Source organism: Lacerta agilis, chromosome 1 (assembly GCF_009819535.1).
Source record: "Lacerta agilis isolate rLacAgi1 chromosome 1, rLacAgi1.pri, whole genome shotgun sequence".
Taxonomy (NCBI): domain Eukaryota; kingdom Metazoa; phylum Chordata; class Lepidosauria; order Squamata; family Lacertidae; genus Lacerta; species Lacerta agilis.
The window spans coordinates 114,256,454-114,283,561 of NC_046312.1; the positions used below are offsets into that span (position 1 = coordinate 114,256,454).

General features: G+C 43.4%; 1 protein-coding gene across 3 annotated transcripts in view; it reads right to left on the reverse strand.

The window, feature by feature from the left end:
- The window catches only part of MAP3K20 (mitogen-activated protein kinase kinase kinase 20), a 112,681-nt gene extending 94,342 nt beyond the window's left edge, over window positions 1-18,339 (reverse strand). For 2 of the 3 annotated variants that reach the window (XM_033167984.1, XM_033168001.1), the window contains exons 1-2: window positions 18,150-18,339; window positions 5,271-5,459 (exon numbers count right to left, since the gene is read on the reverse strand). In XM_033167984.1, the coding sequence (XP_033023875.1) occupies window positions 5,271-5,429 (159 nt within the window). In that variant the 5' untranslated portion in view covers window positions 5,430-5,459; window positions 18,150-18,339. Of the gene's footprint in view, window positions 1-5,270; window positions 5,460-5,610; window positions 5,913-18,149 lie in introns of those variants that run through there. The other variant, XM_033167993.1, reaches the window with a different exon arrangement.
- Between the last annotated feature and the right edge of the window lie 8,769 nt (window positions 18,340-27,108).

Sequence of the window (27,108 nt, forward strand, 5' to 3'; positions counted from 1 at the left end):
ATCTTGCTATCGGTATAGACCAGCATATAAATACATAAAACACAGCCGCGTGCTGAGGGAGGAATGCATTTATATAAGCAGGTCAGAAGAACATGTGCAAGGAGCATTCCACTTCTTAAAGGAAACAGTGAAACACCTCTGGGGCTTTGAATCATTTGCTAAGATAATATTGAAGTTTAACTGTTGCTACCAAATGCCTGCCGAAGAAGGATTATTTTACCCTGTCTCTTGAAAGCGTCAATCTTTAGTGAACCTCCAGAAGCAAGTTCTGTTAGTTGTATTGCAGTCATTAAAAAAATGCATAATTAAGCAGATATTTTCAATCACTCCTAGAGATCATGAAGGAGGAGTTTCCTGCATTCTTTACAGCCCAAGTTATAGGAAAGGCTACAATCATGTCTGATGTCACGAACCCAAATCTCTTAACAATAAACACGTGGAAATAAAAAACAAGCCGTACTCTTTAATTATATTCTATACCTTTTTTGAGGTAACTCAATTGGTTGCTTCACCGTTTTTGCAGCTTCCGTTTGCAGGACTAAATTTAACCTATAGGGTATTTAACCTACAAGCGACTAACCAGTATAGTATAAAGGAACTGGTTTGTTGGGTTTGGATGTGGGAGAATCTCAGTTCCACTCTGCTCTTGACCACAAGAGCACCAAGTGATTTTTAACTAGGACCCTAAAGTCTCCTCAGGGGGCATTGAGGAATTCAGGAAACAAATGGGACCCTTTCAAGATTTTAGACAGCCCCTTCTTCCTTCTTCCAATGGCTTCCAACAGCCAGGCGAGGAGCTGTCAACCCTCCCTGCTGTTCCCCAGTGCTATAATAAGGGAATTTCCTGCAAAAAAGGGAAAGGTTGACAGCTATGGAGAGCTGTTGTAGACTACTCCCTTGAGGAAAACACTGGTTCAGGGCTGGCCTAGATGTTCTACTAACTGAAGCAAAAGACAAAATTAAATACAAACTATATTCCACAAACAGAAGCCAATTGGACAGGTGGTGAGATCTTAGTTCAACATTGACAAGAATATGCTGTCACAGCGGCGGAGCAAGCCGATCAGGCGCCTGGGCCAGGACTGCTGAAGGGGAGGTGGTAGGCGGGCCATTTGGGGTAATGGGGAGCCTGTGCGCGCCCAAGCCACCGGGTCTCTCCCAGGAGAGACGCGTGGCTTGGGCACACTGTAGGCCCTGCAGTGAGTGCCGCCCGCCATTTTGTCATTTCCCTCAGTGGTGACACCTGGAGTGGAATGCCCCCACTGCACCCCCTTCCTCTGTCCTTGCGTTGTCCACAATGACACCTGAGGGCAGCAGGTCATCTCGGGGTAAGTTAAGTGGTGCAGGCCGAAGAAAAACAGGCTGTCAAAGAAAGAGCCAATAACGCTCAAATAAAAATTCCCACTTCTTGGAGAACGTGTTTTTCCCTTTGCTGCACAAGCTTCCAAAACTCACCAGCTCATATTATTACATCTTTTCCTACCACAGCCAATTCTCCATTCTGCCACCTATAAGAGCAATTCCATGACAACTCGCCTAACCTGAGGTAGCCTCAGGGATGTTGGCCTGAGCTCCCTGAGGGAAAGGTGGGGAACGAATGTGAAAAACAAATATGCACCAAGCACTTAACTGAACCCATTACGAGAGCTGTGCTTTCTTAGTGCAAGGAAGTGTGAATACTTAAGTGTGGATACTTGTGCTATCAAGAAGTAATGCGAACATCTGCTATAAATTAAGTACAGGACCCAGAAACACATTTACTACAAGATTCCATAGTAACCCAAAAGGTGAATCCTGCTTCTCGCCCTCAGATCTCCAGAGTTGTTAAATTTGCCTGCAAATATGTTATAGGTGCAAATGTGCTAAATAAATGTGATTAATGTTAGTAGCTGAAGAAGTCAAATCCCCATGACTAGAATAGGTATTTTATTTACTGGTTCAAACAGCAGCAAACAAAGGATTTTAATTACATATTTCCAAGACTGAAACTGCTCGGTATTCCCAATTGTCTGCCAAAAATATATTTATGGAAATGAACTGTTGAGGCATCTCAGTGATCTTATTAAAAAAAAATCAGATACTTTTTCTTAAAGCAATTTTTATAGCAACCATAAGCTACAGCCAATAAAATAGAAACCTGATCGTATAAGGAGGTTGCATACGTATCATACCATGTGGCTTCCCCAGAGAATCCTGAGAACTGTAGCTTACCTCTCACAGAGCTACAATTCCCAACACCCTTAACAAACTACAGTTCCCTGGATTATTTGGGGAAAGCTATGTGCATTAAATGAAATGGGAAAATGAGATATTACTGAATGGCTGTCCTAGTCATAGGTACTCTGAAGATGACACTGATTACATTTAAAATTATTTTAAAGCAAACATGCATGGGGCAGTTCAGAGAAGACATAAGCAGAACTGTGCTGTTAACCTATTTTGACAACAAACAGAACATCAGATTGGCAGGGCATTTGTTCCTGACGAATAAAAACAATCAACATTTAAAAAAAGGCTTCCTTCAATACAGACTAGGCAACATAGATGTCTAATGGAATTTCTTTTAAACACATTTCATATTTCAAACACTGATTCGATAAACGTTATTTCTGTCAATCAAGACGTGACTGTGCTGGCTTTTAATTGCTGAAGCTAGGCAGATCTGAATAATTCAAATGTCCTATATTATGAAATAATGTATTTGATTTGAAGGTTATTGTGAACATGACTATATATATATATATATATATATATATATATATATATATTACATGTGTGATCGTGTTTACTGTTTTTAATATATTTCTTCTTTCTAATGCTGTTGTTAAAAACACAGAATATGAATGAGGCTGGCCTCAGGACAAAAATATATAATTTTATTTAGATTACTGTTTAATAGCAGATATGCAGCACAGGCCACTGCCTGTTTAGTCAAAGTAAACCCCATTATTTTTTGTATGCCGTCCATCTGAATGGGTTTCCCTAGCCACTCTGGGCGGTTCCCAACAGAATATTAAAAACATGATAAAACATCAAACATTAAAAACTTCCCTAAACAGGGCTGCCTTCAGATGTCTTCTAAAAGTCAAATAGTTGTTAATTTCCTTGACATCTGATGGGAGGGCATTCCACAGGGCGGGCGCCACTACCAAGAAGGCCCTCTGCCTGATTCCCTACAACCTCACTTCTCGCAGTGAAGGAACCACCAGAAGGCCCTTGGAGCTGGACCTCAGTGTCCGGGCTGAACGATGGGGGTGGAGGCACTCCTTCAGTGTGGGGATAACCAACTTCTGGGATAAGCCAGTAATTCTGGAGTGCCTGCTCCCACTGGTTATGATTGGGTCCGTTGGTTATGAAGCTGAAGGTCGTGAGAAGTTGTTTGGAGTTCTGAAGGTTTCTCTGGAGTTACGAAGGTCGTTACGAAGGCTTTTAAGGTTCCAAAGAGGAAAGGATAGGCAGCGAAAAGAACAGCAGAAAGTGTGGCCAAAAATAAGAAGGCGGCCAAATAAAAATAAAGAAATAAAAACTAAGAGACTGCAGTCAATGGTGGAGTTGCGCTCTCCCGACTACTACTCTGTGCGGCTTGGTTTCTCTTTCGCTTTCTCTCTTGCTTGTCTCGCACGGTTGTTCTCTCTTGGCTTGTCTCGCGCACTCTACACACCGCTACAGAGAGCAGGGGCCATTTATTGATAAACTGAACAACGTCATAGTATTAACATAAACCAATCACAACATTGCATTTGGCTGTGTTTCCGGGCGGGAAACTGCTTTCGGACGTTACTTTAAAGCTTCCTGGCGCGCTTTACTGTAAGCGCGGAGTGATCCAGGCAGCAAACCTTGGCCGGATCTCTTTGCGTTCCGTGCATTGCGCGAAAGGTTTTTGTGCTGCGGCAAAGTGCGGGAAGTCCACAAAAACGTATTCCCACACTTCAGGTACTGGGCCGAGGCCATTTAGGGCTCTAAAGGTCAGCACCAACACTTTGAATTGTGCTTGGAAACATACTGGGAGTCAATGTAGATCACTTAAGACTACCCTGTTTCTCCTAAAATAAGACATAGCCATAAAATAAGCCATAGCAGGATTTCTATGCATTTGCGAAATATAAGCCGTTCCCCAAAAATAAGCCATACCCCGAAAATAAGCCATAGTGAAGTGGTACCTCCCATTAAAACAGCCTGGAGAGGCGTGGCTATGCAGCGTACCGATGCGACGCGGTTAAAATAAGACATCCCCTGAAAATAAGCCATACTGTGTTTTGTAGAGTGAAAAAAAATATAAGACGGTGTCTTATTTTAGGAGAAACACGGTACTACTATTATTATTATTATTATTATTATTATTATTACCCTGCCCATCTGACTGGGATGGTCCATCCACTCTAGGCTGCTTCCAACAGATTAAACCTTCCTTAGAAAGCATACACAGGATTGTGGCTTTCACCTGCTCGTAAAAACTCACATCAGGTGTGCTCTTACGGTTTTCATACTCATAAACTACTCAGCATCGTATGCATCCTTATTTGCTCGATCTTCAGCTCGATCGTATGCATCCTTATTTGTGAGCAAGTGTTACAGGTCTCAGTAGGACTTACTTAGTGAATCTGCACCAGAGTTCCAAGTATTGCCAACATATCCATACAAATGAAACGTTACCAATATCGTCGTGATATCTTGCTACCTGTGTATGAACAATGTGGCTTTGACGAGTTGTGCTGCCTTACGATGGAGGGACATGTTCATACTGAGAATGCCTACTAGTATGACAACATGTTTCCGTAAATACAGATCGGATTGAAATATGATGTTGCACATCTAGGCTGCAATCCTGCCCTGAGCTGTGAGCACGCAGTTCCCAGGAAAAACAGCATGACATGCACTTATAACATTTGGGTGCAAAACCCATTGGGCTGGCAATATTCTTAGCAAGGGAGAGACCACCTATTTGGCTCTTGATATATGCCTGTTTAAAAATGAGGAAATCAACTTGATTTTGATTCTACCTCATCCAGTGATGTTCTCATTTTTTACTTTACTTTTAAGTATATTCTCACTATGCAAAACGTTTGATAAATTGAAGCTATTCCATCAAAAGGAAGCGGCAGGAAACAGCCTACTGATTTGTTTGAAAGTAGTGAAGCTTGCCAGTGTTACAGTAAATGCTTGCACAGGGTTTTTTTATATATATAAAAAAGATGGAATAAAAGCTTCTGCCAATTTAACTTAAATCTCAGCAATTTTTCTGATAAGAACTGGATAGGTTGCATGCTTACCTCTTTCTCTATTTTAAGCAACTTCTTCACAGCCACCTCCTTGTCCTGCGATACCCATCGGGCTCGATACACACTCCCGAAACTCCCTCCGCCGCAGTTTTCAAAGAACTGCAAGTCATCAAATTTAATTTGCACAAATGAAGCACCGAGAGACGACATCTCATAATGACAAAATAACCACGGCAAAATCTGCAAGAAAAAAAAAAGGGAGGGGAAACAAAAAAAATCTCCAGTTACGCTTTTGTTGCCATGGTTCACCTATTCTGAACTTTCCCATAATACGATAATGCAAAAAAAAAAAAAAAAAGATACGAATGGTATAAAAGGCTGTGTCACTCACACGATATATTCCGTCCAGACTCCTGAAGCTATTATCTGTGGATAAATGGCTAAAAATTTCACCGCATTCTCTGCTATTTTCAGATGCTTGGGACCACAGGAAAAGGCTCCGTGTATGTGTGCCCAGTGACGTACACTGTCAAAAGGAAAGCTCGCTTGCAACTGTTAGCTTGCCTAGGAGTTCTGGAATCTGGGGTATGCTATGTATCCATGTCGTGATCACTTCTCGAGAAATATACATAACCTAAGCTCCTGGATATTCTGGCACAACAACAACTTTAGACCTCTCCAGACCAAGAGCTCTGTCTGCAAATGTTCTCTAAGGTAGAAGCATTTGTTATATACGGCAGAGGGAAAAGTTGGCCAAAACACAAGTGGCTTAGTTGTGCCTTCAACAGCAACTGCAGAATAATTTATCTTGCTTGCAATACAAAAAAACCCTATGAGTACGTGAAGGCACACTTCTTCTTTCCTCTTCTTTGAAGAAGAAGAAGAAGAAGAGATATCATATTTCTTGCCAGCGGAACAGAACATTCTTGTTCTAAGTCACGGGGTCTCTTCAAATAATCTTTAATATTATTATCCAGCCTATTGCTGGATCACTTAAGAAGACTGACCCCTGACCAAAAGGAGTAATCAAGCTCAAAAATCCATATATGTCAGGTTCATGTTGAAAGCAAAGTCTAAAAGTACTGGTAAGCTTTCAGGGGGAACCCAGTGTAACTGTAAAAGCTGGCACAGGCAAGCAACGAATACATTTCTCTGTACATCCAACTTAAAGAGATTTTTTTTAAGTACAAAAAGTGCAAAAAGTAGTACAAAAAGTAGCACAGCCACATGGGCTCCTGTAGAAATTATTACATGATTTTGCACAGAATAAGATGCCCTTGCGAATGCACAACTAACCTTTCAGCCTGAATTGGCCTCACTGGTTGAGAGGGACGCTATGTGTGATCATTTTCTAGACACCAGGAAATCTCCAATTCCACACCTGTTCACACACCACTTAACATTAACCTGTGCTGTGCTGCTTAAAATAAATAAAGTTAAGTTTGGAGAATTAACTGATACAGTCCTGCCACTGCCTGTTTCTTGACAAATATATTTGTGTGCATAAGCATTGTATTTTTAATTCAGAGCTTAGTTCTCTTGGGGGGGGGGGGGAGGGGAAGAGGCCAGATTGATAAGCTACTAGTTCTAGATTCAAAATCCTCTTGAGTTTCCATGCCTGCTGCTGGCCAAAAAAGTGGACTAGTACCATTATTTCCCTATTACAAAATGGGGAAGGGGGCCAGAGTCCAAGTCACAGTGACTTGCAAGAGCTGCTGATAGGAGTTTGCGACTCAAGTGAACTTTCCAACTAGTGACTTGCAATGTAATTCAGTACTTACCATGTTTGGTGCTTTGTATCAGCAAATAAAATGCTACCCTATCCTATGTAAGGATCTGTGAAACCTCATTGCAAACACTTAGGCACAGGTCTAACTTTAGTTATACGTGTATCAAAGACAATGAATATTAGAGACAACTGAATTTCCCTTATGTACACTCACACTACGGTTGCGTAAGTGCGCACGGCATTCAATTTCAGTTGACTCATCTTCAGTTGAACCCAATCCCAACCCCAGCAATAAGCTCAGAGATCAGATGAAAAGAAGAAATAGAGCAAGATGTAATCAGCATATTGATGGCATATGCAAAACACACGATTCTGCAAGCTCCCGTGGCTCCATATATAGATTGGAATAAGGGTAAGGATAAAATGGACCCAGCCAGGAATGCCACAACATTACCTACTGAGTCCCACAGCAGAAACAAGGGAAGGGCCACAGCTCAGTGATAGAGCATCTGCTTTGCATGCAGAATATCTGAGTCTCAGGTCCCAGAATCTGCAGGTTAAGACTCTCTCTGATAGCAGAGGTTGAACAAAGCCATCATGGCTACTAGCTGTTGATAGCATAATCTTCCATACATTTTTGTCTGATTCTTGTTTCAACTCATCCAAGTTGGTAGCCATCACTTCCTCAGTCACTCCCATCCTACAAAACCTAGGTCATGCACTGCGATCTGCCCTGTTTTCTGCTGACATGACAGATGCAAAGAATTCATGAACCTTTATCCACTTCTGAACTCCCTTGTCATCCAGGATCAGCACCAAAGCTAGTCTAATTAATTATGGGCTGAAAAACCTCAACTATGCATTTGCAATGGGGTCGGAACTAGATGACCCACAGGGTCCCTTCCAACTTTATGATTCTGTGATTTATTGTTCAGTGACAAATCTGAAAATGCAGATATTATAGGTGGGGCCAAACTCCTATCTCCATTTCTAAGCTCATTTGGAATTTATGTTTTGCTGGAATCAAGGAAAGCTGCTTCCAAGAACAAGTGTGTAGAATAAACACTTCCATCTCTTCAAATGCAAGTATTTCACTTATCTATTCCAAGAGCTAGTTACTTCAGTCTTATATCTCTCTAAGCTACATCTTCTGTGGCAATTTTCATGAGGAAGAAGGAGACAACAGCCTGAACCTCTCAAGAGTTCCATGGTCCTGTCATTTGCTGAAATACAATTGGGAACTCCTAGCTACTATTGTATGAGAACCATGGGGAAGGTTATGGAGATTGGCTTTGTTGCCTGTAGCAGATTAGTAACACATGATGTGCATTTGAAGGAATGGTTCTGTCATTATCCATCATATAAAGACATTTCTAAAGTATCCATCACCTTATGAAAAGGAAGTGCTTTGTTTTGGCAAGGTGACAGCTGCTTTATAAATGTCTCTATAGGATGGATTGAACTTCAATTTTGATCTAAATAAGTTAATGTGCCCCGAGACTTTTTATTTAAAAATATCCCCACACACTGCAAGATGTGAGCTTATGTTCTGTGGATTTGTTGAGAGTGATAGGTGAGTTTTTCACTTCCTGACAATTATTATTTTTATAGCTTAGAAAATGTTGTCTTCCGCACCAAGGAGAAAAGAATCCGAGACCTTTTGTTGCATTTTGTATTTCAATTTTAATGCCCAGCAGTCTATTGTCATACTGTATGTGCTTTGTATATCCAACTCTTTTAACAACAGCACGTCCAGTTCAATATAGTTAAATAGATGCTCAGTGGGTTCCTGTTATCTGATAGCTTGCCATTATACCTACTCTAACTATAGGTTTCACTTGCTCCAAAGTAAGAATAAGCCAGCATAGGAAAGAGGAAACCCTGTGCACATTATAGTATAGCGGCGGGCTAAAGAGTTCCTTTTCTCCCTTTGGAAAGCTAAAGTTTGGCTTCTGGCTTCCTTAAAATATTATTTGCAGGGGGAGAAATACTGTTTTAAGATCTTAACCTTCAACAGATAGGAGCCAAACTCCAGGTTTGTAGAGTGACTCATTTAGTTGTTGGTATATGGTTAATAAAAATTGTCACCTGGTAATTATGCAGTGAAGCTTTATTAATTCTGTTCCTTTTTTCATTCTAGCACACAAAAGGGATTCGCTTTGCTACATTCTATGGGCTGGCCAGGCTTGGGGAAAAGCCGATTGCCTTTAAAAAGTAATGACTGCCTCTAGGTAATAAAGGAGGTGAGTTTTTATTACTTTAAAAAAATGCATTCTCTCTCCGCATAAGACTTATCTATGTGCCACAACAACTGATGTTTGTTCATTGAAAAAAATTATTGCCAGGTGGTAAATTTTGTGGGCTTCTTTGCAAAGCCGAACTTGAACCCTGGAGATGTGTGCCATTTCCCCCCTTCCAATGAATCTATTGTTCACAGTCTGGCATGGTTCAGGAAATCCTGTATGCTGTGGTTGCCACTCTATTGGGACTCTAGCTCCCATCATCCCAAGCCAGCATGGCCAAGGGGCAGGGATGATGGGAGCTGTTGTTAGGCTACTTCTGGAAGGCCAAAGTTCCCCCCACCCCACCCTAAAAGGATCCCAACGCTTCCTTAAGAGGTTTATCTGAAATGGAAGGGGAAATTGCAACAGCAGCCAAAAATCCAATGGAATGACCATTCACATTTTACGCGTGCTTATGATTTCGTAACACAATTATGTTATAACTGTATTGTCACAGATCGTTGCAGTTGAATATATTGTGCTTGCCACTGCGGCTCACAGGAGCCTCTTTCTGCACTCCTAATACTCATGGTGGACATGTGCAGAAGGTGCTGTTTTCCCTGGCAATAGCGAATCTACATTCAGAAGGGCATTACGAACATTGATCATGGTCTACGCTACTGTCCTGGTCCATCTTCTATTCAGAGGGATGACAAACTGTGCACATAAATGCCTAACCCAGCAAATGGTCAAGTTAATGAAGCAGATTGTGCATAGCCCCAGTCAGAAAATCAGCAGAATGGCCCTCTTCTGCTCAGTCCTCTGCTGGTTTTCTGACTGGGTCTAGCCACAAATTGCAGTTTGGATCACAGTTTAAGGCTTTTAGGCTGAGATCCTTACCTGGGAGTAAGTCCCACTGAACACAATGGAATTATTTTTGAGCAGGCGTGTATTGGATTGTCCTTTTGGGCAGGAGCAGAGGAAGGGGTGTGTGGTGGGGGCAGACCGCACCAGGTGTCACCACTGAGGGGGGTGACAAAATGGCGAGCGGCACTCATTGCGGGGCCTGCAGCACGCCTGAGCCATGTGTCTCTCCTGGGAGAGACACAGCGGCTAGGGTGCCCGCAGGCTCCACGCTGCCCCAAACGGTGTGCCCGCTGCCTCCCCCTCAGCTGTAGGGCGGCTAAGTGGGAGGAGGCAGGCAGACTCCTCGGGAGACCCCGCGGAGCGGCCTGCCCTGCGGACGGCTGGCCCCGCCCCTAGGTGCAGGGCACACGCGCCGCCCCAGGCACCCGATTGGCTTGCTCCGCCACTGCTTTTGGATTGCTTACTTTCTCATATTCCTGGCAATTTTTGATTAACAATTTGTTTACTTTTTAACTGGGCTTTATTATCACTGTATTTTACTGATCAACACACCTTAAGCGTAACTAAGATGGGCAAATGGGTCAAAATGATTTTTTTTAAAAAAAACACAGCAGCCACAGCTGGTGTGAAAAAATCCAGTTTCTTCCTTTGCCAAAGCTTTCAGGCCTATGAAACCCTACATGGCTTGGAGCCACATATATCAGATGTCATTCTTCATCCGGTATTGAGTAAAGGAGCACAGCTTCAACCAGTTCCCCACCCCCTCAAGCTATTCCAAAGGAGAAAGGTCTTCTTCAGCCTGAACTCACCAAACTCAGTTCTGGCAACCTCTCAGGGAGGAGCCTCAGGTTGCTATGCCCCCCAAAAATATACGTCAGCCATACTTCCATTTCAGTAACTACAGTAAGCTATCACATGATGATCACTGTTCAGACGCTTCCCAATTTCAGTTCAAACTCATTTTGTCATAAACTGACACAGATTTTTTACACCCATGCCTTGAAACATATTGAACTTCTGACTTTTGTAAACAGACTAATAATGACACAAAATACTGTATTTCCAATTGCATTTTCTTCCTCACTTTACAGTTGCGCCTTTTGGCTTAGCACCCCTTAAATGTAAAGGTAAAAGGACCCCTGACCATTAGGTCCAGTCGCGGACGACTCTGGGGTTGCGGCACTCATCTTGCTTTATGGCCGAGGGAGCCGGCGTACAGCTTCTGGGTCATGTGGCCAGCATGACTAAGCCACTTCTGGTGAACCAGAGCAGCGCACGGAAACGCCGTTTTACCTTCCCGCCAGAGCGGTACCTATTTATCTACTTGCATTTTGACGTGCTTTCGAACTGCTAGGTTGGCAGGAGCAGGGAACGAGCCAACAGGAGCTCACCCCATCTCACGAGGATTCAAACCGCCGACCTTCTGATCGGCAAGCCCTAGGCTCTGTGGTTTAACCCACAGCACCACCCGCGTCCCTCTAGCACCCGTTACTTTTAACTAAATCCAAGCCAAGTCGTAGGAAGTGCGCAATGCAAGCCTAAGCAAGCTTACTCAAAAGTAAGCCCCTCTAAGTTCAGTGGGACTTACTCTCTAGTAAATAAACTGCAGTATGGCACCTTTAGTTTACCATATCCTAATATATCACTGTGTGTCCGTAAACTGTAAAAACCATGTATTTTAACAGAGTGCCACATCCATTACATTACATGCACACACAGCTGACTATCATAATAATATTAACTCATTTGGAATTGGAACATTCAGTCACCCAATTCTCCAGGTATCCAAGAATTAAATTCTCCTATTTCCAGCTTAGATCTTTAAAATAAAAAGCAATTAAGCCAAGACACTTCGCTTTCAGTGATTCCTTTGGAAAGGCATTGTGCCAATGTATTGCCAATAAAGTAGTAACTACATTTGTGCTAGCTTAAAACATACAGTAGAATGTGCCAAGTTTCCTTATTTGGGAAAGAAAACACAGTTCCGTGGCTTTCGAGGACTTTGGCCATCCATTTTTAGATTCACGATTTCGTATCACTATACTGCAATTCATCTCTTGGGATTTCAAAGGCGGCCCCATTCCAAGCACCCTGAAACAAAAATGAACTCACTATTCCTCTAAGTGGTGGAAAGGAATCTATGCAGTATAATGGTGATAATATGCTACAAAAGGCACAAGAAAGCCTGGCTTTCTTAGCAAACACAGCTCTGTTTCAGCCTAAGCAAATCTGAGAACACATATTACGACTGACCTTCTTTTCCTCTCTCTTTTCCTCTCCTGCTCATTTCCCTACCCTCAACCCCAGGCATGGATCCTGCTACCTTCAGCAGCTGCTCAACAGCAGAGATAGGTAGATGAATATCTTCCTGCTAATGACTCTACAAGCATATATATATATATAATATATATATATATATATACATACATATATATATATATATACATATATATATACATATATATATATTAACCAGACAATTCTCATGTTGTAAAGCAACCTGCTGCAGGTACAAGCGCCCTGCCAGAAAGAAAAAAAGAAAACAACATATTACAAATTTTCTCTCCGGTTTTCCAGAAAGCTTAAGTTACCAAAAAACCCAAAATGAGGCCGATCAGCTAAGAACTACCTACAGAAGCAACACTAAGGCTGCAATCTGGGAGCAAGCCTCCTTAAAATCAGTAGGAATTAGTTCTGAGTAGACGTACCAGTATATAGGAGTATACAGTAACACATAAAATGAGGACTGATAACCTCCATTTGAAAAATGTTTCGTTTGGGTGTGCAAGGAGGGGGGCGGGGTTACTCTTTCATTGCCAAGTTTTAAGCAGAAGGGATGTGCTGATACCAGCAGCAGCAGTTATGGTGGTTAAGAGAGCATGGTATGGGTGCCTCCAGACGCCAGTATTTTGCAGGAGGGAGCACTGTCCGAAATTAACCAGGTGCATTTTGCACCTGGCTTTCGAACACTTGTGACCAAGTGAAGATGCCTGGGTGCCAGGATAGCATCTGGCATCCCCACCAGCTGGACGTGCATGCCTGGCGATCCTTGGATCTTGACTTTTTTTCACACACTAATACCCCATCCTGTCAAATTCTACCAGTCATATTTTACATGCACAATTGGAATGAATTTCTGTGCAGCCTGAGCCGAAGCAGTCACCATTAAGAAAAGAGGTCGGAATAGGCCAATATATATGTGGACTGCCCCTGGATCAAGTGACCTTTCTTCTTTAAGTTCTCAAAGTTCTTAACCTACTTCAAGGTTGTCATCTGAACTAGCCAGATGTTTAAATGATAATCAACCACAGTCAGTCCATCATTTGAAAAAATGAAACTTTAGAGCCGTCTTGCCCCAAAATGGCAACTAGACCTTGGCAACTTTAACCTTGGTTTAAGGAGCCATTTGACACCTAGCTTATATATCTGAGTTTCTAACACAGGGTGGGAGCCAGGTGCCTACCGGAACTTTAGGATTTGCCCTAGCGCAACAAATCCAGGTGTTTTGGTGTTGTTGTTTTAAAATGGACTTTCTGCAGTTTGGAAAGCAACAGAGAAACCCAATGGAAAGTGTGAAGTGAACAAATGATTAACAGGAAGCTGTGCAAACACTCTACAGGCAACTTGGAATGAATGCTTGTGGTCATTTAACCACCCCGTAAACAAATCAGAACAAATGCTCAATAAGCATAGGATGGTATCTAACCTCCACAGCACACACTTTCTGCCAGCAAATCAGAATGACTGCTCAAAACATTGGTTGCCTGCAGCAGCCCCTATGCGGTACAAATGCTGTGCCCCTTCCACACTGTCTCAGTCCCTCACCTATAATACGGGGAAGGGATCTAGGCAATTCATAGAAGAGTCTCACTGACATACAAAGCTTTAGGAATCACATGAAAGCTCAGACATTTTAACAAAAACAGGGACTATATATGATTTTTTATAATGAATAGTGTTTTTTTTTAAAAAAAATGAATGCGATTTTAAAATGCCATTTTAGCTGTGCTGCGTGCTGCTATTACCATTTTACAGTTTTTGAGTAGGAAACTTTAAAATGTTTGAGGTTTGTTTATTATTTTCATATTTCTGCTCTTGGGAATTTTGTTTTAAATTAAAATGAATCAAGCAGGCTATAAATACTCAGCAACCATATCTATTCATGTTTATTCTGCGCATAAGGATTAATGAATTATTTGAAACATTTAAGCCCTTGGGGGAAAACACTACATGAATATTAAAAGTATATAGTCCATATGTACATGTCTCAAAGCATATAGATAAGTCCAATAAATGTGTGAGGTACCAATGATTCAAAGTTATTTTAGCTGTTCCAAGTTTTAGCTTAAAGCAAGTATGAGTAGCTTCCTTATTCTTGGAAAATACTATAATCTCTGATGAGTAGTTCATAGATCCAAAGCAGGCACAGGTAAGTGCTGGGCCAAAAAACTATTCTGCGTTTTTTCCCCAACCATTGTCCAGCAATTGAGAACAGAAATTGTATCCAAAAATGACCAAAGGGCACAGAAAATTTGGGTGAAATCCTGATATGAACGTCCTTATATTCTACAAGTCTGCCATCTGCAGCCTCTTTGGGTGCCTGTTTCCTCTTAAAAAACAAAACCATGACATCCTCAGCTAAGCTTTCTTGCAAACAAGGAGGGGAAAGGTCTTTTAAAGTAAACTACTTTTAAATCATCAAGGTGGAAATAGTTCTTTAAAAAGAAAGCTAACAGGAAGGGCTTCCCTTAAAACACAAAATCAATGAGTACACCATTCCCAGGTTTCTATCCAACACAGCGCTGTGTAACTGTCCCCAAAGTGCAAGGGTTTATTGCTTGTGAAATGGAACTTTCCCTCCCTCTTCTCCCTATGTGCATTCCTTGCCCTCCCCAAATCTGCTAGAAAACCTAGAACAGATTTAAGGGATACACTGGAGGAGAAGGGGAGGTAAGGAATCCCATTGCACAAGTGTAGATCATTGAACTGATGTGACAGTTACTTAGTGCCACATTGGATTAGGATACAAGCCTCAGGTGCTCAGCAGCCAGCCTTCCTGGTAAAAGTTCCAGGTAAAATTAGTCCCATGTGGCTTTTTTTTAAAAAAAAAAATCAAGCAAACAAACAAAGCATCAAGCTAAAAGTACGGTAATAATAAAAAAGAGTCATAAAAGCTGAAAGAATAAAATTACAAGATAATAAAATAATAATAATAATAATAGAAAGCTATAAAAATAATAATGAATGGACTAAAATATATTCTGTAGTGGACTACAAGGTACATGTTTGTACCAAACAATCATGAATGTTGCCAAATTAATACATATTTAGTGGGAATGCACCCAGTCACGAGCTTGTTTGGTCATATAAATTACAAACAGCCCCAAAGCAGAAGCAAAATTGCAAGGGTCCGCATCACCCTCGGCAGCGTGTATTTTACAAGTCATTTTGTCGGAAATGGCAACGAACATGACTTTTTAAAACCATAGATCTGTATAACAACAAGTTGTGTCCTTTCATCCCAGAGAGATCATTAGACAAGCAGCAACCAGCAGACACGGAATTAATTGTTGACAAGTAAGATTAGCATTGGTGCTATCAAAAATAGATAAGAGTTGTGACACACTGTCCAAGGAGACCTGTTTGCCAACGATAATGCCAATTTCCGCCACAACTGGCTTCCAGAACTTGTGTACAAAGTTACATCCCCATCACATATGGCAGTATGTTCCTAGTCGTACTTTATAACCCTGCCGGCACAAGAGGGAACCAGATCTTACAATATGAGCTAGTCAGACCAGGGTTAAAAACCGGTGGTTGACCGCCTTCAAAGAAATATCCCTAAAGTCAGCAGACATGGACCTAAAGGGACTAATCTCAGGGGTTTAAGATCTGGTCCACACATGTGGTTTTTTCAGGTCAGTAGTGCAAGCAGGTGAGGGGAGGCTGCAAAGAAACACTTTGTGAAGAGAAAACACACCAGCAACAGCCGCCTCACAATAATTAGGTCAAGTGCACCCAGTGAAATTCTCAGGAGCCTTAAGAGACAGAGAAACACTGTGTGTGTGTGTGTGTGTGTGTGTGTTTAAAAAGGTTTTGGCCCACCACTAGGCCCAGCCATCAGCACTCTCAGGCAACTGCTAAGGGCCTGAACCCCAGTAACCAGGCCCACTGGTACTGATGCAGGCCCTGAAGCCTGGGGCCTGATGGTGGCAGCAGCAGTAGAAAGCAGCCATTTTAATTTCCCACTTGTGCCCTGACATGCCATGGCTCCCTTTGTTGCTATAACCAATGCCCCCTTACTTAGTCCACTTGCATTTCCATGTTAACAACTCTTTCGTGTTTTGTTTATGTAGTCATCCCACCTAGAACCAAGTCCATGAGGGTACCATCACCTAAAATTAGGTAGGCTTTACTTCCAAATAAACCTGCCAAGTATTAGGCTGTCAAAATTTCAGGATCTATTATCAGGGCTTTCCCCCCCAGATGGATCTTGCAGGAACTCAGTTCTGGCATCTCTCAGGTGGGCGCCATTGCCAGTCTAAGATAACAGGTGAGTTCTGGCACCTCTTTTTCTAGAAAAATAGTACAGCATACTTTGTTAATTTTGGGGCATTCTAACTGTTAATGTTAATAAATTTGACAGGGTGAGCTCCCATTGTTCGGTCCCAGCTCCATTGATCTCAGGTAATGGATTAGACAACGGATGTGGGTGGCGCTGTGGTCTAAACCATAGAGCCTAGGGCTTGCCGATCAGAAGGTCGGCGGTTCAAATCCCCGCAACGGGGTGAGCTCCTGTTGTTTGGTCCCAGCTCCTGCCCACCTAGCAGTTTGAAAGCACGTCAAAGTGCATATAGAAAAATAGGTACCGCACCGGTGGGAAGGTAAATGGTGTTTCCGTGCACTGCTGTGGTTCGCCAGAAGCGGCTTAGTCATGCTGGCCACATGACCTGGAAGCTGTCTGCAGACAAACGCTGGCTCCTCAGGCCTACAGAGCGACTGGACCTAATGGTCAAGGGTACCTTTACCTTTTTTAAACTATTACTTAAAAGGCCAGAATGCATTATTTACACACACTGCCAAAAGTGGTGGTGGTGGGAAATATCGCTTAGCAGAAGCAAACTTTGGGGAGTACAGAGGGCAAGGGGGTGTCTCCAAACCAGAGCTAAATACCCAAGTTTTTCCTTACTCGCTTGCCTTTTTTGTTTCTAAACTGGTGCCACTCCAGCTGCTGCTGCTGCTGCTGCTGCTGCTGCTGCAAACTTTTCGACATCCCTACGGGACTAGAAACCCAAAACGAGTCTAGCGATTTTTTTTGCCGCGAGGATGAGGAATGCCCGAAACCCAGAAGATGACAGGTGGCTTGAATCATCCCTGCGCTCATTCCAAGGGCGGCGCTGCACAGGTATGTGCAATCCTGAAACCCAGGCGGCAACGACGGAAGGGCCTGCGGAAGCTGCCCTTCTCCAAACTTCCCAGCAAGTTACTTTTTTAAAAGAGAGGAAAGGCATGTGTGTCACCAAGGCTCGGGAACAGGAGAGGGTGTGTGCGCGTGTTCGAGCTAAACGCAGAGACGCTTCCAAGAGCAGGAAATGATCCTTTCAAGTTGCTGAGAAACTTACATAAATCCTCTTGGCACGCAAAGGGGGCTGCGCAAGCGAGACTGCAGCGCTCCCTCCAAGCGCCTGAGGCCGGCTTCAGGGAGGGAAAGAGGACTCTCTTTTCATCCACCCCCCCCCCGGCTGCCCAGACCCCATATAGGGCGGCCTGTTGCGCAAAGTGGTTTCTTCTCCCGTTCCAAAAGCGCAAATCCTCGGCAACCCTCGGCGGGGTCGCTCGCCTTTTGGCGCTCAACTGTGCCAAGCGCGCGCCTCCTCCTCCTACCCCCGAGGCAAACCAAGCGAGGAATGTATTCGCTCGCGCCCGCCATATCAGCTCCAGACATTCTTGGGGGACGCGCGTTCATCTCCTCGCAACACGCCGCCGCCGCCCGCCCCCCTTCTTTCCCACCCAGTCAGGAGAAACACCCGGGCTTCTTCTCCTCCAGCGAAATCTCCACCCACCACAACGCTGAGCCCGCCAGGCTTTTGCAGCAGACCGCGCTTCCCTTACCTTCCTGGAGGGACCCGCCGAAAAGGGAAGCGGCCAACTTTGTCCCAAGCAACTCCGCTTTCACCCCGCGGGACCTCGGCTTGCTCCCCACTGGGCGCGCGCGTGAGCGTGTGAGTGCGAGTGTGCGTGCCCTGGCTCTCCCACGCTTCCGGTTAATGTCACAAGGAGTCGCACAACAACCCAGCCTCCCAAGTACCTTCCGAGCTTGCAAGAACAGCACCACCCCGCGCCCGGCCAGGCTAGGAGCCGAGGGGCAAAGCACGTCCCGCCCACTTGGCGGCTGGCTCCGAGGCAACTGCGGAGTTTCCCCACATCACTGGCGAGTCGAGGGCGACGTTAATCCCTCGCGCTCTTTCCCGTCCCCAGCAGCACACCGACGGGATGGGGGGTGGGGAGGGAATAAAAGATACTCGAGAGAGCCAACTTTATATTTAGCCCAACTAAGCCCCTGTCAAATTCGAAGGGAAGAGCCCAACAGAATAGAATCAACTGCATCTCTCCACAGAAATGTTTAAATGTCCTGTTCCGGACTCGTTTGCAAATCAATGCAGCCTAATTTACTGTTTTATAAGTACTGCTGAGGCGAGGTGTGTGCACGTTTAGAAAAAAGTTTTCCCAAGATTTCCTGGCAAACGGCACCAGCTTTGTTTCTCATTCAAGCATAAACAGCTACAAAAAAAAAATCTGCGGGAGAACCTATATTTGCTATAAGGAGACTTTAACATTGCCATGGTGTGGCTAAAAACTCCCAGGTTGCTCTAATCACGTGCATTTTTTAGTACTTGTGCTTTTGGATTCGACAAAAGTTAGAAGGGAGACATGAACATATTTCTGTTACTTCAATCTAAGGGCCAAACTTCTGTTTGCACTATTTGGTCTCTTAAAGATGACACAAAATAATTGTTCACTCTTCTTTTGAAAGAAAAAGCACCCATGCAACCTTCAGTCTGAATGTGCTCTCAATTCAGGTGGGGGTTGTCTACTGAGAAACAACACACACAAGCTGTTATTTGCCCCCAAATAAGACGTTTTAAAATACAACTGTGTAATGCAGAGCTACAACATAAAAAAATACCCAAAGTAGCATCATTTCCCCCCTCCTACTCTTAAAGTAATAATTATGTAGGTTGGGGTGTAACTCACAGAACTTGAATCACCACATGACATGCCTACCCAGCAGCAGACAGAAATTGTTGGCTTTGATTTGGTTTGTCAGAGTTTCTCATGTGTTTTCAAATGGGGTAGGGGGTTTTCTAGAAGAGATCCTTCCACTCATGTGTGCAGGCAGAAAAAGTGGGCAACCTGTGGCTCTTGGCCTAATTATTATTATCATTATTGTTTATTAAATTTGTATACAACCCTATACCTGCAGATCTCAGGGCGGTTCACAACTTCAGGTCATGCAGCTCTCAAATTAATGCAAGTGGCAAGGAGGGGAGAGGCAACAGCAGAGAGATTTCAGCTGAAGGAGTGCTATTTTTTAATGCAAAGAAGTTTACAAGATAATTTTTAATTTCATCTACTGCCCCTTGGTGCTGATGTAGTATATGTTGCTGTTGTTAATTCCGCTGCCTGGTCTTTGACAGCAATAAAGATTGATTGATTGAACGAACGGCAGAGAGACAGAGAAAGGGATGATGCAAAGACAGATAAAAGACAGTCTTTTGGTTCTGCCCTTGGCCATCGTTGTCTTTGGACCCTGACTCCTACCGGCCTGTTGCCTGACCAAGTGAATGTGGTAGCCCTGAACTGCCTGCTGCTGCATGCAAGGATTTGTGGACTGAGGTGCTGAACAAAGCCAACAATTGTAAGAGAAGAATAACAGTGACCCTATCCCTAGATCACCTGTCACTTATTGGAACTTTGTGCTTGACCTTGAGGTCACTAGGCCTGCTCCACAGCTTTGAGTACCAGTCATTTATGGAGAAGCTTGTTGTTATTTAGTCGTGTCCGACTCTTCGTGACCCCATGGACCAGAGCACGCCAGGCACTCCTGTCTTCCACTGCCTCCCACAGTTTGGTCAAACTCGTGTTAGTAGCATTGAGAACACTGTCCAACCATCTCGTCCTCTGTCATCCCCTTCTCCTTGTGCCCTCAATCTTTCCCAACACCAGGGTCTTTTCCAGGGAGTCTTCTCTTCTCATGAGGTGGCCAAAGTATTGGAACCTCAGCTTCAGGATCTGTCCTTCCAGTGAGCTCTCAGGGCTGATTTCCTTAAGAATGGATAGGTTTGATCTTCTTGCAGTCCATGGGACTCTCAAGAGCAGGGGTAGGCAACATAAAGCCCATGGGCCAGTCTGGGAATCAGCATGTTTCTACATGAGTAGAATGTGTGCTTTTATTTAAAATGCATCTCTGGCTTATTTCTGGGGCATAGGCATTCATTCATTATTTTTTTCCAAAATATAGTCTGGCCCACCACATGCTCTGAGGGACGTTAGACTGGCCCACAACTGAAAAAGGTTGCTGACCCCTGCTCCAGAGTCTCCTCCAGCACCATAATGCAAAAGCATCAATTCTTCGGCGACCAGCCTTCTTTATGGTCCAGCTCTCACTTCCATACATCACTACTGGGAAAACCATAGCTTTAACCATACAGACCTTTGTTGGCAAGGTGATGTCTCTGCTTTTTAAGATGCTGTGCAACTTAAGTAGGCCTGCCTTTAAACAACCGAATGGAATTTCCCCCTGATCTCTATAAACACAAGCAAGATTATTAAGCCAGTAAATGAAATGAGTTGTTACCTGTGGCTAACTTTGAAAAGTTCAGTTGGTACAAAATATGCTTGCTAATTGACATGGTACATTGCACATATATTATGCCAGTACTGTGTCATTTTTGGTGGTATCTGTTTTGGGGGCCCAGTTCAAAGAAATGATTTTGACAGTGCTATTTTTCTAGAAAAAGAGGTGCCAGAGCTCACCATGAACGCCTCCCTTGTTCTCTTAGAATGGCAATGATGCCAACCTGAGAGGTGCCGGAAGTGAGTTCATGTGAGTTCTGGCTGAAAAAAAAGCCCTGGGTTTTTACATGTGAGTAGCCAAGTGGGGGGTAGCGGACAACTGCCCCCCCTAAATCAATACAAATCAATACAAATATAAGGTTCTGCCCCCCAACAAAAACCTGCCCCACTAAGAAAAATTATGGCTACGTCTATGGGTCCTGACCTCAGTACCTGAAGGATCACCTCTCCCCTCATGAGCCACCTACCCAGACCCTGACATCTTCATCTGAGGCCCTTCTTCAAGGGCCTCCTGCCAAGTGAGATAAGGGCCTTATTGGCAGTGGCACCTGCCCTGTGGAACACCCTCCCATCAGATGTCAAGGACATAAACAACTATCTGACTTTTATAAGACATCTGAGGGCAGCCCTGTTCAGGGAAGTTTTTAATGGTTGATGTTTTATCACATTATTATTATTATTATTATTATTATTATTATTATTATTATTATTATTCTGTTGGGAGTAACCCAGAGTGGCTGGGGAAACCCAGCCAGATGGGTGGAGTATTTGTTTGTTTGTTTGTTTGTTTACTTATTTATTTATTTGCCTCTTAGGGAAGGAGCTTTATTTATCGGTGGCACCTTGGTACAGTAGCTTCCCATCCAACTCCCTTTCTTTCACATACACACAAAGCACAACACACAGAGAAAACTCATTCTACCTCTGTGGTAGGTGATGCGAGCAACAGGCATTTAGAAACCTCCTCTCCATGCAACCTCTCTCTTCCGTCTCCCCGCACTCCTCAGTTGGTTAGCGGCAAATCACCTAGGAGTGGTGGGTCCCACAGAACAGGTGAGGGGTCTGGGGAGAGGCTGGCAGGCTAAATGGGAAGCCCCTAGACTGGAAGTTCCCTTCTCTGCCCCTAGTATCACCCCACTGATGTTTATTACTGGTTGCTGTTAACTACAGGAGCAGCTGTGGCCTTTTTGACTCACCAATATAGATCTCTGGGTATTCATTTCTCAGGGAAAATATTGCATGACTGTTGCCTCAGATACGGTGCCTATTCTGCTCGCCTCTCTCCACCACCTGCCCACACCTTTTAGTCTGAGGCAACTGTGAATTTATTCAAGCAACTTGCTAATATATTGACATAGAACACTCTGACGCACAGGTAGTTGCCTCAGCCTCACTTCATATTTAAATCAATGTATGCATCTTAATACATGGGACAGGATGCCTCAGGGAGGACTCATAAATAATGTTAAGGGCGCCAAGACCTGTTTTTAAATGCAAGCTAAGTGGTTTTCTGAATTTTGTCAACGATGCCAAATATCAAGCTATTTCCCGGTCTGGATTGTGAATAGCTTGAGATCAGTCATTCAAACTGCAATGCAATAAAATACAAAATAAGAAACAAAAGAGAAAAAACAAGTAACATCAACACGAGCGGTTAATGTAATGGGTGTGCCATCTCCCATGTTCACAAACATGTCACCAGCTGAATACAGACCATGGGGGTTCTTGGCTCGTACCTCACTGTTCCAAATGTGGCTTGCCCAGTTTTAACGTTGCTTCTGATTGGCTATAGCAAATGCCACAATAACTGGACACCACATATAGATGCAGGGAAAGAAGTTCCCCTAAAGATTAGGGTGGTCACATAACGCAGTACCAAAAAGAGAGAGGAAAGATATCACTAAAATAATATAACACAACAGGACACAGATTTGCGTAGCATTTGCATATGATAATTCACATGAAGTCCAGAGGGTGGTAACATGAGAACGGGCCTTTTCTGTAGTGACTTCCCATTTGTGGAATGTTCTCCCCAGGGACGTTCGCCAGGCACCTTTATTATATAGTTTTAGGCACCAGGCGAAAACGTTCCTCTTCAACCCTGGCTGATTAATATCCTACAGCATTTTAATTGCATCTGTGGGAAGGGGGAGGGATTTGTTGTTTTAGTTTAACTATTTACTGTGTTTTATCTTGTATTTTATTCTGTGAACTGCCCTGAGATCTTTTATGTGAATAAAACACACACACACACACACACAGAGAGAGAGAGAGAGAGAGAGAGAGAGAGAGAGAGAGAGAGAGAGATGTATTGTTGCAGATTCTGAAATTATTTTTACGATCTAACTAAAAATACTCACCTCACCATAGCGGGCGATGTTGTGACTTCTGTGTGGCTGGCTCCATCTGCTGCCCCAGTTGATGGGCAATGCCAAGACTCCTCCTGTCCTCTCTTCTTCTGGTTCTTCATTTCTATAAGGACACTGCTGCCCTTTAAAACAGAATACACTTTCAAACAGAGGGGTGTCAGTTCTCTAAACAGAGGACCGATCTTTGTAAATTAGGACACAATCTACAATTAGATTAAATCATCCCTCCTGATAGTTGGTTTGCACCCCAGTAACATGTATCCCCTGTAGAAAGGTGTGCTTCTATATTGTTCTGTGTTCAGAAGAAGCCTGGAGCACGAGAACAAGATTAATAAGCAACAGATTTGGTTTCTAATACCACCCCCCCCTTTTTAAGCCATGCAGAAGTTAAAACCATTTTATCCTTTAATATTTCCACTAGTATCACAGTTTGTAGTTGATGGCTTTGCTCAGCTGGCAGTTACTCCTACACTGTAAATATTTCCAAACATATTCCTAATCTTATATATAGCCCTCATGCTAGTTCTGATATTAAACTTTGAGATCCAATAGTGTTAAATTGCTGTTCTAATTTCAGAGCGGCTTTCCTCTGTGGTGCAATGTGGGTTTTAACATCGTTCGCCTTGTTTTATGAATCTACTCTGAGCGCCTCATTGTTTCATCCATTTGCATTGTCTAATCTCTAATCTAATAGTACGTTCTTGCCGGCACATTTTGTGTGATCTGCGTAACAGATCACAGTTATTTCCTTCCAGTAGCCCACCACCTTGTTACAAAACCATTGGAATGTTGGGCACAGCTGCTTTTCTTAATAGGTAGGGGTATGCCCCCCCTCTGTACACATCTTTCCCAACAGAGAGCTGGTTCAGATGATAGTTGAAATTTCCAGTCAAGCCTTATATATGGCACCAGCCCCTACCACTAGGACTGTCTGTTCTACCATAGTCTAAGCAGATAAAACAAAATGGCCTGGTTGATTCCTGGATTTTTTAAATGCAATTTTGGCTTACACTCATAGGATTTTTACATGTGCATGCCTACTTCGAACAGGCTCTCTCCATATGGGTTCTGAACAGGGCAGGCACTTTTCATGCCCTGTTTGTACCAGCCCAGAATTGGGTATTAACTGGTCATATCAAATGCAGTTTTGCATCTGAATTGGATGTCCAAGGGGCATGTCAAGGTTCTGTCGGGGCATATCAGATGTAGGTCTGCTCAGGATACGTACCATCTGCTAAGCAGGTTGTCTTGCGCTTTACGTTACAGGAAGTGGAGCAATGAATGTAAATGTAAACTCTGTGCGGTAGGCGATTTTCGCATACACTCAGTTTGCACCATCTGCATCTGTCCTCCATCCAGGCCAGCAAGAAGCTTTATCAGAGTTCAAGAAAGACAGCAGCACCCAAGAAAGAGCTAGTGATAAGACTGGCCTGGGAAGAGTCCCGACTGGAGGACCAGATAGAAAGAGCTAAAAGCCACATTCAGTTACCCCATCCCTGTTTGGCACACTTCCGTCTCTTTTCTTCTTCTTCTTCTTCTTCTTCTTCTTCTTCTTCTTCTTCTTCTCTCTCTCTCTCTCTCTCTCTCTCTCCATCATCCTTCTGTGGCAAGCCAGAATGCCCGGTGTGTGTTGAGTCCAATTTAGTTGCAGATGGCAAGCTACTAATTATTATTTTTAAAAAATGGCAAATCGAACTGGATTCTCCTAGATTCGGATCTCTGTGTTACTTAACCATTTATTTCGACTCCCAAATGTTGAAGTCGGTACATGGAATGTTTATGCTCAAAGTAAGGTCCAGGGTGTTGCAGAAGTTTCTGGCGATATTTTATTTTATTAAAGGAAAACTTTTTAATCTGGCTATTATTTCCTTTGATTTGCTAATACGTTGACCCTTCGTGACACCTGCTGCTGTTCCTGCTGAACTTTAATGCTGATCAGAGTAAAGAACACTATGGTTATTTGAAAAGGCAGGGGGGTAATGCATATCAGATTAACAGCGAAAGAAAAGCTATTCAAGAAGGCAGAGGTTCACTATGCCGTAGCGCACTTGGTGCTGCTTTTCTATTACGAGTAGGGGGAACAAAAACCCGAAATGAGAATAGCACATCTTTTAATTTCCTTCCACTATTACCTCTTGATTTGCATTCAGGTCTCCCAGAAGAAACTACCTCTGAATTCAGAAGGAAGGCTATTTAAGCTGCATGGTGTTTAAAAAATTGCTGGAAGAGGTTTAAGGTACCGTATATTATGCAGTTGACCTTACTAAGAAGCTATGTAACAATTTAGAGTTATAATTTTCTCCAGTTACATTTGTTAAAATATTTCTTTTTCCCTCATTTTATTTTTCATAGCAAAACTCATATCCCTTCTAGGTACCCCTGCAGGTTAAACCCTTCGATTTTTATCTTAACTTGTTTTGTTAGCTTTTTAAATGGCATTAAAAATTATATGAAAAGTTATTTGACTCGCAGAGAATTATCTGGTCCTTTTCCCTTTCAGCGGAGGTGAATTATTTTGTTTTGTCTTTTTCATCTCCTTTCATTGCAAGGACCTAGCAGCAGACAGCATCCTGAAATACAGTAATGCAGTATTTCCAGGATTATTATTTTTTCTTCCTTTTTTTTTTACTCTTAGGGACTGAGTAAAAGTGATATTCGCCTCTCAGTTAAAAATAAAATAAAATGGGATACTATTAGAATGAAGAAAAGGTGGGAGATTTAAACATCCGCCTGTTGCTACTGTCCCCTTCCTGGGCTAAGTGCTCAAGGGGTATTGTGGCAATTCCAAGCACTTTTTTGGACGAGGCTGGTTTTCTGGATTTATTTCAGTGGAGCATTCGATCTAGATTTTATTGCCCTGATGGAGATCTTAAGCCAGAGACAAGGGTGTGTGGCCCTGTTGTTTCTTCTTGGCGGGGAATTGGAGGGCGCCATTTTAAGGTGGTTCCATTCCTACCTGGATGACCAGTTCAGAAGATGGTAGCATTATGTTATAACATGAAAACTAGAACTGTAGATTAGAAGGGGCCGTGAGAGTCCCCCGGTCAGGATTTTTTCAACAGTCCTTGGCATGCACATCTTTCTTCTTAACAGCTCCACGAAATAACTGAATGAAGTCCTATGTGGAGATTTTGGGGTGAGGTGCTATCAATATGCAGATAACGTAACAGCTTTATTTCTCTTTTTCAACTGATCTGGGTGACAAAGTGGACAGGGCCGTCTTTACCCATAGGCGCTAGGGGTGTGGGGCACCCGGGCGCCGAGCTCTCAGAGTCCGGGGCCTGAGAGTTGAGTCTGGGGAAGAGCCCACCCATTGGTCGTTGGAATGCCATGGCGGGCTCTTCTGCTTCATGCAGCTCTGCGCTGTGAGTTCGGGGGCGACTGAGCCAGTGAGATGCTGAGGCAGCCAGCCAGCTCCGCTCTCCTGTGTGCCTGGGACTGGGCAACCTGGGGGGGGGAGGATCTTTGCACCCCAACACCGTATATGCTTAAGACAGCCCTGGCAGTGGAACTACTAAAATAGTGCTTGAGCATGGGTTGAGATGGAAGTGATGTTGGTTGGCGATTTGGCTACCTGAATGCTATTTATATGCTCTTGGAAAGGACTGCACTCCCTCCAGTGTGCTTGGCAGTTGAGGGGGTGCTCCTTGACCCACTCTGTCGCTTGGAGGCACAGATTTCTCCTGTGAATGGAACACCTTTTACCAGTTTAGGTAGGCTGACTTGTCAGCTGCAGTCCTATCTGGACAAGAGACAGCATGGTCTCCACGATTCTTGCTCTGGTGTATACAGTGGTACCTACCTCGGTTTTTCGAATGTAATCTGTTATGGAAGACTGTTCAGCT